The sequence below is a fragment of the Tripterygium wilfordii genome, chromosome 11, assembly GCF_013401445.1.
Source record: "Tripterygium wilfordii isolate XIE 37 chromosome 11, ASM1340144v1, whole genome shotgun sequence".
NCBI lineage: Eukaryota > Viridiplantae > Streptophyta > Magnoliopsida > Celastrales > Celastraceae > Tripterygium > Tripterygium wilfordii.
In genome coordinates, this window is record NC_052242.1 from 13,140,903 (window position 1) to 13,155,937 (window position 15,035).

General features: G+C 37.3%; 2 protein-coding genes and 1 pseudogene across 2 annotated transcripts; 2 read left to right on the plus strand and 1 right to left on the minus strand.

The window, feature by feature from the left end:
* The first annotated feature begins 4,191 nt into the window (after window positions 1–4,191).
* Window positions 4,192–5,574, plus strand: LOC120008552 (bZIP transcription factor 44-like). The gene has a single exon (XM_038858926.1). The coding sequence runs from the start codon at window positions 4,863–4,865 to the stop codon at window positions 5,373–5,375; it is 513 nt and encodes a 170-aa protein (XP_038714854.1). The 5' UTR covers window positions 4,192–4,862; the 3' UTR covers window positions 5,376–5,574.
* Window positions 5,575–7,338: 1,764 nt separating this feature from the next.
* On the minus strand, window positions 7,339–9,730 carry LOC120009879 (annotated as a pseudogene).
* Window positions 9,731–10,568: 838 nt separating this feature from the next.
* On the plus strand, window positions 10,569–14,822 carry LOC120009408. Its single transcript, XM_038860000.1, has 4 exons — window positions 10,569–10,725; window positions 12,219–12,600; window positions 13,321–13,352; window positions 13,451–14,822. Exons 2-4 carry the CDS (start codon window positions 12,261–12,263, stop codon window positions 14,402–14,404), a joined length of 1,326 nt encoding a protein of 441 aa, XP_038715928.1. The 5' UTR covers window positions 10,569–10,725; window positions 12,219–12,260; the 3' UTR covers window positions 14,405–14,822.
* The last annotated feature ends 213 nt before the right edge of the window (window positions 14,823–15,035 follow it).

A 15,035-nucleotide genomic window follows, 5' to 3' on the forward strand; every position in this document is an offset into this window, starting at 1 on the left:
TTTGGCACAACAAGATCCTCTTAGTCTTAGACACGTATCTTTTAGGTCACATTTATTGCTGTAATTTAATAGTAAAGACTCACACTCTCACACATTCAATGTCTTTTCCTTGGACCTGACTATCACAAGAACCGAATAATCTAAAACGGATAATATTGGTATATCACGAGTGGGGTGGATTATCTAACAAATTCCTATAAATGATGAATACAGATTTCAGTTTTAAAACTTGAATTAGTACTACAACTGGCTTCACTAGTGATGTAGGGAAAGAAAGAGTATATGGAAAGAAAATATAAAAGCACACCTGCGCATGGGGAGAACATATATATATATATATATCAACTTGTTTATTTAGCTAAAATTGGTATATGGCAGGGTAAGTGGATGGTTTATGCACCTTTTGTTCTATTCATACATAGATGTAACCCATCCAAACCTTACCTAAATAGCCAATTCCCTCAAGAAATCAACTACTTATTATACCTAGAAGAATTCTATTGAATCAATCAACAAAAGGACCAACTCGTGCATATATAGCTTTTACATTGTTTCAGATCAAATACAAATTAGCCTTAATTGCATTGCATATTCATGGGAGAGTTTGTTGCACATTTATGTGTGTGTGTGTATATATATATATATACCCAAAAAATATAGAGGAAAAAAAAAAGTTAACTAAGCAACTTGCATGGGACTTTGTCAAGTAACTTCAAGGCCCTAAAAGAAGACCCAACATATAGGAACGCCTTTAAATTAAAGGGTTGTGCCTTAATAACTAGCCTATCACCCATGTGGGTATCTTTTGGTACTTAACCAGCTTTTTTCATGACCAAAATATGAAGTTTGTGTGATTCCACTTTCAAACCTTGAAGCTTTCAGATCTCTCTTCTGTGCTATCTTTTAGGGACCACATTATGTGTAGTTGTTTCAAATCAACTTGATTGATATATATATATATATGAAACACTATAACTCAACTTTTACAATACAAAACACTTTTGCGTTAACCCAATTGATTATCTTTCCAGATCTAGGGTGTATGGTGCCTGAGGTTGGGAGTTCGAACAAACCAGTTGGAATATTTTCTTGTGGAATCTTGATTCTGTGGGCTTGTCTCGGTTCCAGACCCCTACTCACATGAGCTTCGGTTCAATCTTACCTGTCACCAGTGGGGTGCGGACTATTATGATAGCCTCAGACTTACGTCTACTTAAATGTATGAAGGATATATTGAGTTTGGTGGTTACTCGATTTTTTTTTAAGAAAACTTTTACACTACACCCAACAATAATTGAGGTGAGCAATATGATGATGTTTATAGTGTAGATTTTCCATCATTGTGTCTGTCCAATATCCTTGGTAACACAATAGTAGTCCCATCATATGTCCACTTCACATATAAAATGTCATAGGCTCCCAAGCCAAATTTACAACCTGAAGTGTCAAGTTGTATGAATGTATGCAAGTCTTGGTGTGAAATATTGCAAAAGAAGATGAGATGAGATTGTCATAATAATTGATGTCTTTTCTTCTCTCTCTGTGTGTGTGTGTTTTTTTTTTTTGACTTTATAGTGAAGGGATGTGTATGTATCACCACCACACTTTTCTTATGTTCCAAGTGAGGAAGAATGAAAGGAAGTAGCATCTGAATATCTTTGTTTATTAGAAACCAAATAATATTAAGCCATCATTATGTTTTGAATCTCACCTACCCTTCTATATATGTACAATACATACATCATACATCAAATCCAAGGGAACGATTATTGATACATGTGACTAGTTTAGTGGCGAATCTCAAATCCAAGTGAACGATTATTGATACACATGACTAGTTTAGTGACGAGTCTCTGTGTAGCCAAATTATTTGAATTCGAGAAATTCTGAGTTCAATTTCCACTGAGAGTAATGCTATTGTGGCTACAAATTACGATTTGACCTAATTTACCATATCATCAAGTAGGAAACTTTCATGTGTCCCGACTTAATTACATGAGTTTATGCTCATATTGAATGTGCAAAATACAAACTTGTATGATGTGTTTTTAGTTTTTTTTTTTTTTTAAAAAAAACCCTCTACCTCGAGGAATTGAATTTGAGTTGAACCCATCAACAAGAAATTTGAATCCTCCTTTTCTTTTCTGGTCAAATTTGGGGCCTTTTTGTTTTGTTTTTTAGTGTTAAAATATCTATACATGCATGAAAGCCGTTTGTGTTCTAGGTCATTCTAAACAAGGTAATAATACTAGGTTTTCTTTTTCAAAATTAACTCAAAAACCACATCTCCATAGATGAGTAGTCCATACATAATTCTATCATACTTGCTTTAGGGCTAATATAGCACAAAATCATAGAGCAAAACCGAGTTAATAGAACTTTTGGTCACTGAAAGATGACCCATGTTCCAACTCAGTCCCCCAATTTTAGATTGTTTCAACTCAGTCACTAAAAGTTTGAATTTGTTTCAACTTCATCACCCAGGCAAATTACACCAAATCGGATAGTCAAACTGCCTACATGGCTAGTTGACCAGAGATGCCAAAGCTGACGTGGACTTGCAATTGACACCTATGGAAAAAATATCTAAAAAATGATAATTTTCTTCACAGAAGACAATTGAAAGGTTAGTAAAACAATTACCCTGCAATTAATCCACCAAAAAAAAATCAAGAAGTATCAAATTTTGAAGAAATGCAGAACCTTCTCTTCATCTTCTTCTCGATCAAGTTCTACACGTCTCCTAATACTTCCCTTTTTTTGATGATCGTTATCTTTAGTGTCAGATCTAAACGCCCATTTCACAGCAGTTAACCAGGAGCTACCTCCCTTCTTTCCCATCAAAATTGCATTTACAGCAAAACACAGCCCCTTAAACACCCAAATCGGAAACACCCAAAACCAGATTTTCACTTATGGGGCCCGATTTAGATCAGTAGAAAATGAACCCGCCTGCGTGCAAGGTTGTGAGTGATCAGTGAAGCAGGTTTGTGGTTCTCGTGCTGCGCTCAAGGTGTGCACAATCAATGAGGAGATTTCATGTTTCTTGTGCTGCACTCAGGGCATAGGTCAATGATTTGGGTGAATTTTAAAGAAGTTGGGTCTAGGTTTTTTGGTTCACGAGAGGGGTAAGTGATTTTGTGCGATTTTTTTGGCTTACCACAAATGTTATGGTGTCACTGTTAGCTTGGTCAACAAACCGTGATGCCACATCATCACATTTAACAAATATTTAACGGTTAATATGTCATGTAGGATGTTTGACTGATCAGATTTGGAGAAATTTGTCGGAGTGATGAAGTTGAAACAAATCCAAAATTTAAATGACTGAGTTGAAACAATCTAAGATTGAGAGACTGAGTTGGAACATGAACCATTTTTCCATTGTCAAAAGTTGTATTAACTCGAGCAAACCCATTGATTGAGCTGTGGTCCCTATGGCCCATTTCATTACCTCATGTAATGTCCAAATTGCCCTTTCTGTACTTTAGAATATCATATTTATCCCTAGATTTTTTATGCTGCAATCAGGTGCCCCCTTGGCTCTTGCACTGTTGCACCTACCACCTATTACTCTGCCTGCAAAAAAGTACAGTAAACTGTAAAAATAGTAAAGTGGAACCCAACAGTTAATTGCGGTACTAACTGGCGGTGAAATAAAAGTGTGGCAAAAAATATTTTAAAATAAAAAATAAAAATGTAAAAGAAAATAATGATTTATTTTATGAATAATGTTTGAGACTCAAAAAGTGATTCCAAAAAACTCTTATTTAATGTGAGTGTTGGATGTGAAGTGGGTCATACATGTATGTTTTTAATCAATGATTATTTTAATACCACGTAGATTTGGAAGACTTTTAAGGATGATATTTTGAGGTCTTTAGCATTGTCCTTATTTTAATAAGGGCTTGCCCGTGTAGGGTGTTGGGAGGTGTTGAGGAGGGTTGAGTTCGTCCCGAACACCTCCCAACCCTTGACTGTTTGAGGTGTTCGGAACTGTTGATACAAACACCTCCCAACACCAAAAACGGACAAACCCTAAATGAATGGTTGTTTGGTTCGCCAGCTGTAGATTTGGACGGTTGTGGAAATTTCGTCTCTACCTCACATGTCCCCAATCGCTTCGCTTTTCCCTTCAACAACTCTCCTTCCCTAGCCTAGGAGATTTGATTACTTTATTCCCCATTTTCAAAATTTTTCTTATTGATTCTCTCATTTTCTTTTCCTCATTTTGTTCTATATATTGACCCCTCAACTCCTTCACAAACCTCTTCCTCTTCTCTTCTCTTCCCCCTCTTTAGATTTTGTGCTTAATTTCTTGCTCTTCTAGGTTTAAGGGCAGAAGCTCTGCTGGTTTTGGGTCTCTCCCTCTCTCTCTTTCTCTGGTTTTCTTGATCTTCTCTTTGTTGGTTTTGTTCTTTCTTTTGTTTTGTTTCTGGATTTGTGCCAAAACTCCATAAAAAGTCAATCTTGACTGCTAGATTTTCTGGGTTTTTTTTTTCTTCTTCTTCAGATCTGTGGGTGTTCTGGTGAAATCTGATGCTGGAGATCTTGATCTTAATGTTTCAGATTCATGTCTCCAGTTCTTAGTGAAATCCTCCGGTCAGGGTTTATGATCGGATCCTCTCTCAGACGCAGGACCCATCTTGTTCAATCCTTCTCTGTTGTATTCCTTTACTGGTTTTATGTTTTTTCATAAATAGCCCTCTCATCATCACTGCCTGGCATATACATATAACTATATAACTATATATAATCAACTAAAATCAGCTGTTATAAGGTCAGATCAGCCTAAAATCAACCAAATTTTTTCTGGGTTTTATTAGTTTTTCTTTCTTCTGTGCTGCAAATATACCATATATATGGCATCTTCTAGTGGGAATTCTAGCTCAGTCTGCACTGGTCAGCTTCAGAACTCAGGATCTGAAGAGGAATTGCAGCAGTTGATGGACCAAAGAAAGAGGAAGAGAATGCAATCAAACCGTGAATCTGCAAGAAGATCCAGGATGAGAAAACAGAAACACTTGGACGATTTGATGGCAGAAGTGGTTCAATTGAGGAAGGAAAATAACCAAATCCTCACAAGCATCAATCTCTCAACCCAACATTTCCTCAATATCGAGGCTGAAAACTCCATTCTGAGAGCTCAAACCATGGAATTAGGCCAGAGACTTGAGTCTCTGAATGAGATCCTTCACTTTATCAACACCACAAGCAATGGCAATGGAGTTTTTGAGACTGATCTTCATCATGAAGACATGATAAATCATCATAATATCTTCATGAACAACAACAACAACAACCACCCATCTAATCTGCTTTATCTTAACCAACAACCAATCATGGCATCTGCAGATCAGACCTTTCCATATTGATTGAGGGCTAAAATAGTCAATTCTCATCCTTTGTTTTGGTAGGCCAAGTCATATATGATCATATAAATGGTAAATTAAGGGAAAAATGAGCTCACTATGTAAGAATATGGTGTGTGAAGACCAAAGAGCCCCTTAATGTATTGTGGTTGGTTGGCTATATATATATATAAATTAGTGGTGTATATGTTCCACATTATATTTTTCTTTTATAGGTTGATCATTACTTTTGCTTTTCTTTATTTTTGGTTGAATTTATGTTTATGTAATATGTACATGTGCAAGAGACATGTATGGCCAGCCACTCAAGTATGTTCTTGCTGCTACAAGACATACATGTATCAACACATTGTTACATACCTTGTCATTTGTGAAGCACATGCTTAATTTTTCATATCTAATTTTTATATTTGTTCCCAATTCATTATGGTATTACATTACATTGTGTTTGTGGAAAACCCAAAGCTTATTGTGGGCTGTCAATCACGTTCAGCCAATCCACAATTGATTCCATTTGGCAAAGCTTATAAAATGTGAAAATAATCTAACTTATAAGTTCAATACGAGTTTATAAACTAAAAGCAATATGTAGCATTTTCTGGAACATAGAAAAAAAATAAAAAATAAAAAATAAAAAAACAGAAATGTGGAATACTATATAAAAAAATAAAATAAACAACTAAAATGTGTGTGTTACTTTTAAAAGTGTTGACCTTTGAACACTTTTAGCTCCTGTGTGTTTGTGGGTTGGCATGTCTGATTGATTGTAATTTGTTCTGTGCTTTTGAGATGTCACTGCACTTATTGAATGAATAAATAAAACAGATTATCAAATAAGATATAAGACCAATAAAATCCCAGCATTTGTTCACAGTTTTTTAAATTGAAATCTTCGCATATATAATTTATACAAGTCAAAAATGGTTTTGCATTATATACGTGTGGTCTGGGTGTAAACTGTAAAGGAGGCTAAAGCACTGAATAAGAAGCCAAGAACCATGAAAAATAAATAAAAAATAAAAAATAAAAATTTAAAAAGAAGAAGCCAAGAAAGTAGGTAAATTTAGGCAGACAATAAATATATATACATACATACATACATATATATATATATATATATATATATATATATATATCTTACAAAAGACAGAAATTCTAGAAGAGGAAAGCAAAAGATGATGAATCCATACCTCAAGCCTTAATATTGTAATACTAGTGCAGTGGACTGATGAGATGTAATTGTTTGAGTGTATGAAACTTACTTGAACTGCTTTCAACATTTTCAGCATTTTATCACCCATGTAGCGGACCCCAAATAACTTGAAAAATGCTCCGATGATGATGAAGATGAGACGACAAAGACATTCATATAAGAACTAAGAACAAGATGTAGAAGATACTTGCACTAGAGATGGCAAAAAAAACCGATCCGAGCACTATCCACGGTTTTGGTTTTTGTTTTCAAACCCGTCATTGTTTAGGGTCGGGTTTGGTTTTTGGTGCCGGGTTTAGGGTACCCGAACCGTTTAATAAAAAGATTCATTATAGTAATAATATTATAAATCATCTATAAAGAAATACTACTAGGATATTAAATTATAACATGATAAAGTATATTAAAACATATATATTTATAGAAGCATACTAATAAAACTATAAATTAGACTAATTTGAATTATAAAATCATAATTAATATAAATCATACTCAATATTAATTTATATTAATATAATCTTCAAAAAAAAATTAAAAAATTAAAAGTTAAATGGTAAACGGGTACCCGATGATAAACGGTTATGGAACGGTTCCGGTTTTGGAAATTTAAATGATTTTTTAAATGGTTTTGAAACGGTTTTGGTATAGAGTATATTAAATGAAAACGGTTTTGGTATTTTATAAATGGAAGGGTACCCGACCCGTTGCCATCCCTAACTTGCACTAAAGACATGCCCTGTTACAATCTTGCAAAGCAGTTTTACAAGATAAAAACAATCGTTCGTACAGAAGTTTTTCATTAGTCGTAAGGGATTTGGATGTATGCTGCATCACAAGCGAAAGGAACGTACGTCTGCATACATACCAGCAAAAGCACACCTAATGCACTCTAAAACACCCACCTTACCCCAGTACGCGGCAAGGGGCATCCAACGGCTGATAGTCCCTATCACCTGCAGAGAAATCTCGAGTAACATGCCCATCGCTATGTGAAATCTGAAAAAATGCGGCCATTCCTTTCTCCTCACAATTCCAAGGTATGCAACGAGAAAATATGCCATCAAGAACCAACTTGCCAAACTCCCAATGGCTCCAAGGAATGGGTAAGTCGTAAATTCAAAGGTCTCCAAGAAAGGGTGTAGATTATATGCTGTCTCAGCATACATCCATGTCTCGTGGAGAGGCATTAAGTAGGGAAGGCATGCTAAAGTCCTCCACCACCATCTTCGTTTCTTAGTCATTGCAGCCTGCAGGGTACCGGAAACTGGATGGGACATCCTTTGCTGCTCGAGGGGGTAAAGGAGATCTGTGCCGCCTAGGTACATCAGGGATTGTATGCAAAAGAGCGCTGAGGTCCCGACTTAAAAGTGGTGATGACAAAGCAGAAAGGTGCAAAAGAGGCACACCTACAGCTAAACATTTACAAAAATTAGAGACAATGACAACGGGATTGATGTTTCAGGAGGGAGAGAAGAAAACCACACAGTAGAGTTGACAAGATTTTATGAAAATACCACTAATCGAACACGGTTTAGACACCAAAGAAGGCCCCCACAAATTCCTGATTCTTAATGCAGGCGAACAAGTAATGCAAGCAGAGACAGAGCCACAAGGGTGGGGCTTATATGCCCAGAAATTCATAAAAGTACACCCAGATGACATGCTACAGCCATTCAAAATCATTGTCCAGTACCTGGTACAGCATAACACCAAAAGTTCAAAGATGAGAATCAGAAAATAAATCCACAGAGAATAACATGTACCAAAGATAGATACATGTCTTCATCAATAACAGCGGCCACTAATCTGGCAAAATATACAGCACAAGCAATAGGATATATGACCAGGGGAAGTGCATTTCCGCCACACCATAAAATCTAGACAAACTTTCCAATAAATTACTGTAACAGCTATCTATGTTAGAGGATAATAGGGATAGCATTTAGGAATTGGAAAAGGTTAATATTGGAGGCAGATTCCCCTCCCCGACCCCACGCTGGGTTCCAATCATTTTCATCGAACCAAACAAAGATTCTCAATAGCATCTTGAACGGAATTGACATCACACCCTCATTCTCCAGAGACCCAAAAACATTGAGTATGAAACAAACTGTAAACGAACATAAAGTCTTCCTTATTTAGCATTTTTCTTCATAACAAAAGTTGCATTTACAATTATAAACCATTGACATGAACTAAAAGTCATAGGTATGACAGTTACATGGTTCTACTGAAATATATATATATACACATATATTTTTGACTTTCCAAGGACCCCCCTCACATATGAGTTCATCACATTTTCCGCGAGTAATAAAAAGGTATCACCAAATTGATCATCAACAAAAGTCTTGCGTTCTGTCTAAAAAAACATTCGCGGCTATTAAAAGAAAAATTCAATGCACAAGAAAGGCATAAGCTAAACTAAATCGAAATTACATACTTCACCCTTCTCCATCCTCAACTTAGCAGAAAATTTACAAAAAGAATATTAGACAGCACATTAGCAGTATAACATCAATGGAACTGGTGAACTGTGATCTGAAGAGATACCACAGCAACAAATACTTAACCAAAATATAAGTATGCCCTAACAACTAAACCCCTTATGGATTCAACATTGAAATTCCATACCTCACCCTTCTCCTATCCTCAACTTCGTACAACATTCCCAAAAAGAAATATTAGACAGCACACTAGCAGTATACCAACAATCAACAATGGAACTGATGAACTGTAGTCTAAGCAGATACCAGAGCAACAAATACCTAACAAAGATATATATAAAACAAACAACTAAACCCGTTATGCATTCAACATTAAGCCAAACAACCAAGTGCCATAAAAAATTTATGATAGATAGGGGAAAATAAATCATGAAATACGCACAAACCCAAAAATGGAGAAAGAAAGCATACCGGCAGAGCTGCCTCGCTGCAAATAAAAGAGTCTACCCTTCGGACTTACCCAAGAAATCGCTGCAAATTTTTCTTCTTGTTCTACCTTAAACGCCGATACTGGAGAATGAATCAAATATTGGTTGCCTTTGTCATTAAAGCCCGCACGGTTCTTGAGATAACGACTTTTGGACCCGGTGGATTCTAATGTCACCTTTTCGCCCCACTTTTGAGAATAAAATGCAATTTTGTCCCTAACATAACACCCGTACACATAATAAAACAAAACTTTCATTTTTTTAATATTCAGGTATTTAAAATAAATAAATAATTGTCTCTTTTTTTTAAAAGCTGGCATGCATGGTGGTATTTGATTTGGATTGGGGTACGCTAAAAAAATACCCTAGGGCATTTCGAATGCATAAGATATATCTGCCATCAAGATAACCAACTAGATTATCGCGCTGTCCTCACATGCTTTACAGCCTTCCCTCCCTAAAATATAACGGCACCTTTTTTTTTTTGAAAGGCCCACAGGCCACACACGCGCTAAGCCATGCCCCTCGAGAGGCATGAAGGCCACCACAGCGGATGGAAAACTACTCAAATCCCAAACCCCCTGGTGAGAATAGAATCCTGGACCTCAAGGTCCTGAGCAGACAACCTGACCAATCAGGCTATCGCCCATTATCACCTTTTGAATTGTATTGAAATTAAATTTAGAACGCTGGTTATCTATTTGTTGAGCATGACAGTCGAAGCCTTTAATTATTTATACCAAAAATAGATGGCAAAGGCCCACAAAAACTAGTGACTCAGAGTGATGGGTTGACGGCCCATTTAATTTTCGAGCCCAAAAGGGAAAAAGGCTCATCTTGAAAAGGAATAGGGAAATAATAATAAAATTAGGAAAGGCAGAGATCGTCAGAAGAAGTGAAGAAAAAGGAAAGCACAACCTCATACGTGGCACAAGTCCCGGGGTATTATTATTTTTCCCCATTCCTCTGTCCACTTGCTTGTGGGTCCCTTCCTTTTTGACACCGTCATTAACGAACGATCGGTTGCAATTTTGTGCCGCGAAATCAGACGGTCCCACGTCACGCCGTTTAAATCCCCACCACCACCCCACCCTCTCTCTCTCACACCTTTTCTTCTTCCTCTTTCGCATGACTGCCACAACGACGAATGCCAAGAGTTTCTCTCTCCCACTCTGTTGCTCTGTGAAACCCTAGTTTTGTATTTGGTACGAGTTGCTTACCTTTTATCTACGTTTTCTTGTGTATTTGATGTATTTATTAGTAAGAAGAATTGTTCGGGCGAGTCGGCGATCTTGGAGTATTTGGATTTCTGTTGATGATTAGGGTTTTGAATGGCAATCTAGTTGTTGAAATCGATGAAGTTATGTTGCAGATAATGCCTTTTGATTGCCGCTGCGTTTTCTGCTTGCCAGTAGACTCCAAATGCGTAAAATTTATGTGTCTATGATTCGTTATACCATTGATAGCGGTGAATATGGATTTCGTGGATATTTTCGTCTTCATTTTCTGATAATGATTTGCGAAGTCTTACGGAAATTCATCAAATCGAAGAATGTGGATTTACTACTTACACCACACTTTGATGTTATTTATTTATTCCAACCTTAAATTCGAAGCTCTAATTGCTTGTAGATTTAGTCAGGGTAGGATGCAGTTCTAACTGTGAAATCAAGTGTCTCTGCTGGGCTCCTAGACTTGGATCAGTTTATGATTTCCTTTTAGGAAGTCAGATAGGTCTGTTGTATCAAAACAGTGCTTCTATACTGCTAAGATTATACCAAGAAATGAAAGTTTATTGTTACATGGGCTCATATTCTATTATACGGAACGATTTTTCTTGCCTCCGTGTTTTGCGTTACGCATGCCTGTAAACCCATGCTCTGATTTTGAAACTTGAAAGTTTTGGATTTATCAGATCTTTTTTTTTCCCCTTGTGAGTTATTTTAAGTTCTTGGAAGGCTGCTCAAAAGCAGCATCTTCAAAACTTTAAGCTTCCATCCTTCCCCTGATTTTCCTCTCTTGCTCTTTTGTAGTCCAATTTGGTGGGATTGGGTGTTAGAGCAATCCACTTTGGGAATGCCTAGTACTTTATCGGCATGTCAATGGACATCTTTCTTGTAAGAGAAAACTTACCAAAGTGCATAATGGTTCATCCTTTTGGGTATATGATGAGAAGTTTTCCTCATGATAACTTCTTGCTGATGATTTTTCCCTTTGCTTATAAATGGAAGTTTTTCCCCGGGTATTCTTGTATATTATGTTGGTTCTCCATCCTAGTCTGGAGAAGAACTCCAACTTGTTCAGGCGTTCCTTTGCTGTGTTTATTAAGTCCATATATACTTAATATAATTTTCCTCGGTTTTCAGTTTGATTTGTGGTAGGATGTAAAGGAGGAGTGGGTTGGATATAATAGTGAATTTTATACTTTGTGTTTTCCAAGCAATGAGCAAATCTCCAACTTCTCTGTTAAATTCGAAGTTCTGCAGCTCAGTTAGGCCATTTATTGGGTTGTGGTTATTTGTGTATGTAGTACAATCCTTTTCTGGGTCATGAATTGAGTTCGGTTTTGATTGGCGGATGAAGTTTATCTTTTAATTGGTTTTAGTCTTTTAAATTTTACTGAATGGTGAACTAAGTTTGTCTTCCAAGGAATGTGAATATTTTAACTTAACATGGTGTGCTTGGTTGGATTCTTCAGGGTTATTGTAATAGTTTGTCACTTTGTTGTGTATGAGTGATAATGGGATCTGCTTGTTGCGTTGCTGCAAGAGATAGAAGTAGGACCCTTCCCGACAGAACTGTTGGTGAAAATTTACACAGGAATGTGACATGCTCTCCGACTTGGAGCTTCCGGTGGGAAAATCGTAGACGTGTTGCTGGTGAAATTGATGATTCTCCCTCTCAAGTCTCTCATGGAATCAGCGAGAATCTTGGTGTGGAGATGAAAGAGGCTTTAGATTCTGAGAGAGGCAATGTTTCTGATGAAGGAAGTCCACTTGAGAACATGGGGACTCCTGTTTCTCTAAAGTCAGAAGTCCACGAAGCTGTTGTAGGTTCGAGTATGATGACTCCACTGTCAGGTAAATTCTTGAGATGACATATACGGACACCTTTTGATTACCTTGGTTGTTTAGAAGTAAATTTGCCAAACTGCAATTTTGGGCCGGCCTATTCTGTTTTGAGGTCACAAACTATAATGATTTGTTTGATAATCCCCAGGTACTGATGATTGGACGTACCGACGTAGTATGATTAGTAGTTTAACGTAGGATAAATATTTTTTTATTCTATGAGCTTTATTGTGATTTATGGGTTTTATGTTATTGAGGTCAAAATTAGCGTTTTTGGATTAGTTTGAGCTTTTGAAGGACTTTTAGGCATTCAAAAAGAAAGAGTTTCTTCAGAGTTTGAATGACCAGAAATCATATTAAGGCTTGTCCATTGTTGTTGAAATTGTAGAGAGAAAAAGAGGTTTTTAGGCATCACTTATAGGTTTGTTGGTATCATTTATTCATACCTGAGGATTGACATCACAAATCTAAAGCAAATCTTTTGCTGGATTTCTCTTGAATATGGTTGTGCATTTATCATAAAATGATAAGTTTGTGTGTGGCCATGATATGCTCGCTAAATTTTTCAATAATTAATGAGGATGCAGTAATAGTCGTACAATGGGTAAAGTACACTTTTGTTCACATTGGGTTGGTTGAAATTCGACGTTTGGTGATTGACTACTGTGGCCATATCTTATTTGCATATTGTGTCTTGTATTTGATTTTCTCTTCATATGTTTGGTGCAGATTTATCCATGGTGAGCAATAACTCTATAGAGGTGAGTTTGAAGCTAGTTCGGACAGAAGTTTAAAAAAAATTGTTTTTTTCATCCCTTTCTCACACTGATAGATAAATCCTATTTCTGAATATCTTTAGGTGAAGAACTTGGCTGAATCACCAGTCGTTGCAGATCTATCAGCCTCAAAATTTTCATTTTCCATACCCTCTCCGTTTTTGATGCCTGTTGGTGATCCTTTTTCAACCCGTGTGCAACTCCCTCCCAACTCCACCCCTTCCCGCCGGCCTCGCCGTTCGCCTGGGTACAGGCTATTAAGACAGGTGTCAGATAGCCGAATCCTGGGGTTGAAATTGCCAAATGAATATGCTGAATCTGATGGAAGGCCGTCATTTCTACACTCCACCTGCAGCAATGACTTGACCACTGGATCCCATGGTGGGTCGTCTGATGGTTGGTCCATGCGCACCTTTACTGAGCTTGTTGCCTCTTCTCAGAGAGAGAGGTGGTCGTTTGACAGTGAGCACTTGGGTTCTGTCCATGGTAGGATAGGTGAATCTAGTGGCAGGCTCTCATATTCTCCCTCTGTAGAGTTGCAAACTTGTAGCTCTTGCTCAAAGCTCTTGACAGAGAGATCTTCATGGAGCTGCAACGAGCTCGCAGTTGCTGCCGTACTGGTTTGTGGTCATGTTTATCATGCTGAGTGCCTGGAGACACTTACGCAAGAGCCCAATAGGTATGACCCAGCTTGCCCAATATGCATGGTTGGAGAAAACCAAGTACTGAAGATGTCTAGGAAAGCTTCGAGAGTGGAGGCAGATTTAAGGGCAAAAACCCATAAGATATCTAGAAATCGAGTCAGAGACAGTTACCTTGATGGTGGTTTTGGTAATATCGATCACCAAAGCGATGAGCAACAAGTAGGAAAAGCTCCCAAGATGGAAGCCAGCTCTAGTTCAAGGAGTGGCTTTTCCAAGCCTTTTTTGAAACGACACTTTTCAATTGGGACCAAGTGGAGGAGATCCTCATCAGAGAATGGTTTAACCACGAGGAAGGGGTTTTGGGCTAGGTATCGCAAATATTTAGCCCCATAGTGATTAGGTGCGAGCAACGTTGTCTTCTACCCCAGTAAATGCTAGATGATAGCATTCTCTTGGAGGTATTTTAGCTTGGTTGATGAATCAGCTGATTTTGTTTTACCAACTTACAGCCTCACACAAGAAATTCTGGTGCCACTGAAACTGTGAAATTGAAGACGAAGGCTGCTTATAGTAATACCTCCTCAACTACAATGCTATAGGTCAAATTCCTTGTCCATGTAATCCCTCTGATTATTGCAGCCCTCCATGAAGGGGGTTTTCTGTTTGAATTACACGGGCTTGAGTTGGGTTTGCTTTTGTAGCCTGCTGGAAATCTGATCAGAATAAAACTTATGGTTTGGGAAATCTTGTGGAAATGATCTTGTTTTATAGTGAAGGTAAAGGGAATGAATCTATTTTATTGCGTTATATTGCTGTTGCCTTTGGTTTGTATTTTTGTTGAGATATCACGAATCCCTCTCCCTTCTCCGGCATCTATTAGGAATGAATTTTCTATCTACGACACTACAACAGTCCAAAATTTTTAGGGCTATAACCTAATAGGGTGTACCATGTCCGAAATTGGGGATTCGAAACAACCAACCAAAAACTATCCTGTATGGTGTCAACCCAATCTTATTTGTTG

Coding starts and splice junctions, on each gene's coding strand:
- LOC120008552 (XM_038858926.1), top strand. CDS start 4,863: ATGGCATCTTCTAGTGGGAATTCTAGCTCAGTCTGCACTGGTCAGCTT.
- LOC120009408 (XM_038860000.1), top strand. CDS start 12,261: ATGGGATCTGCTTGTTGCGTTGCTGCAAGAGATAGAAGTAGGACCCTT. Junction 12,601..13,320: donor TATGATGACTCCACTGTCAG/GTAAATTCTTGA, acceptor TGTTTGGTGCAG/ATTTATCCATGGTGAGCAAT. Junction 13,353..13,450: donor TGAGCAATAACTCTATAGAG/GTGAGTTTGAAG, acceptor GAATATCTTTAG/GTGAAGAACTTGGCTGAATC.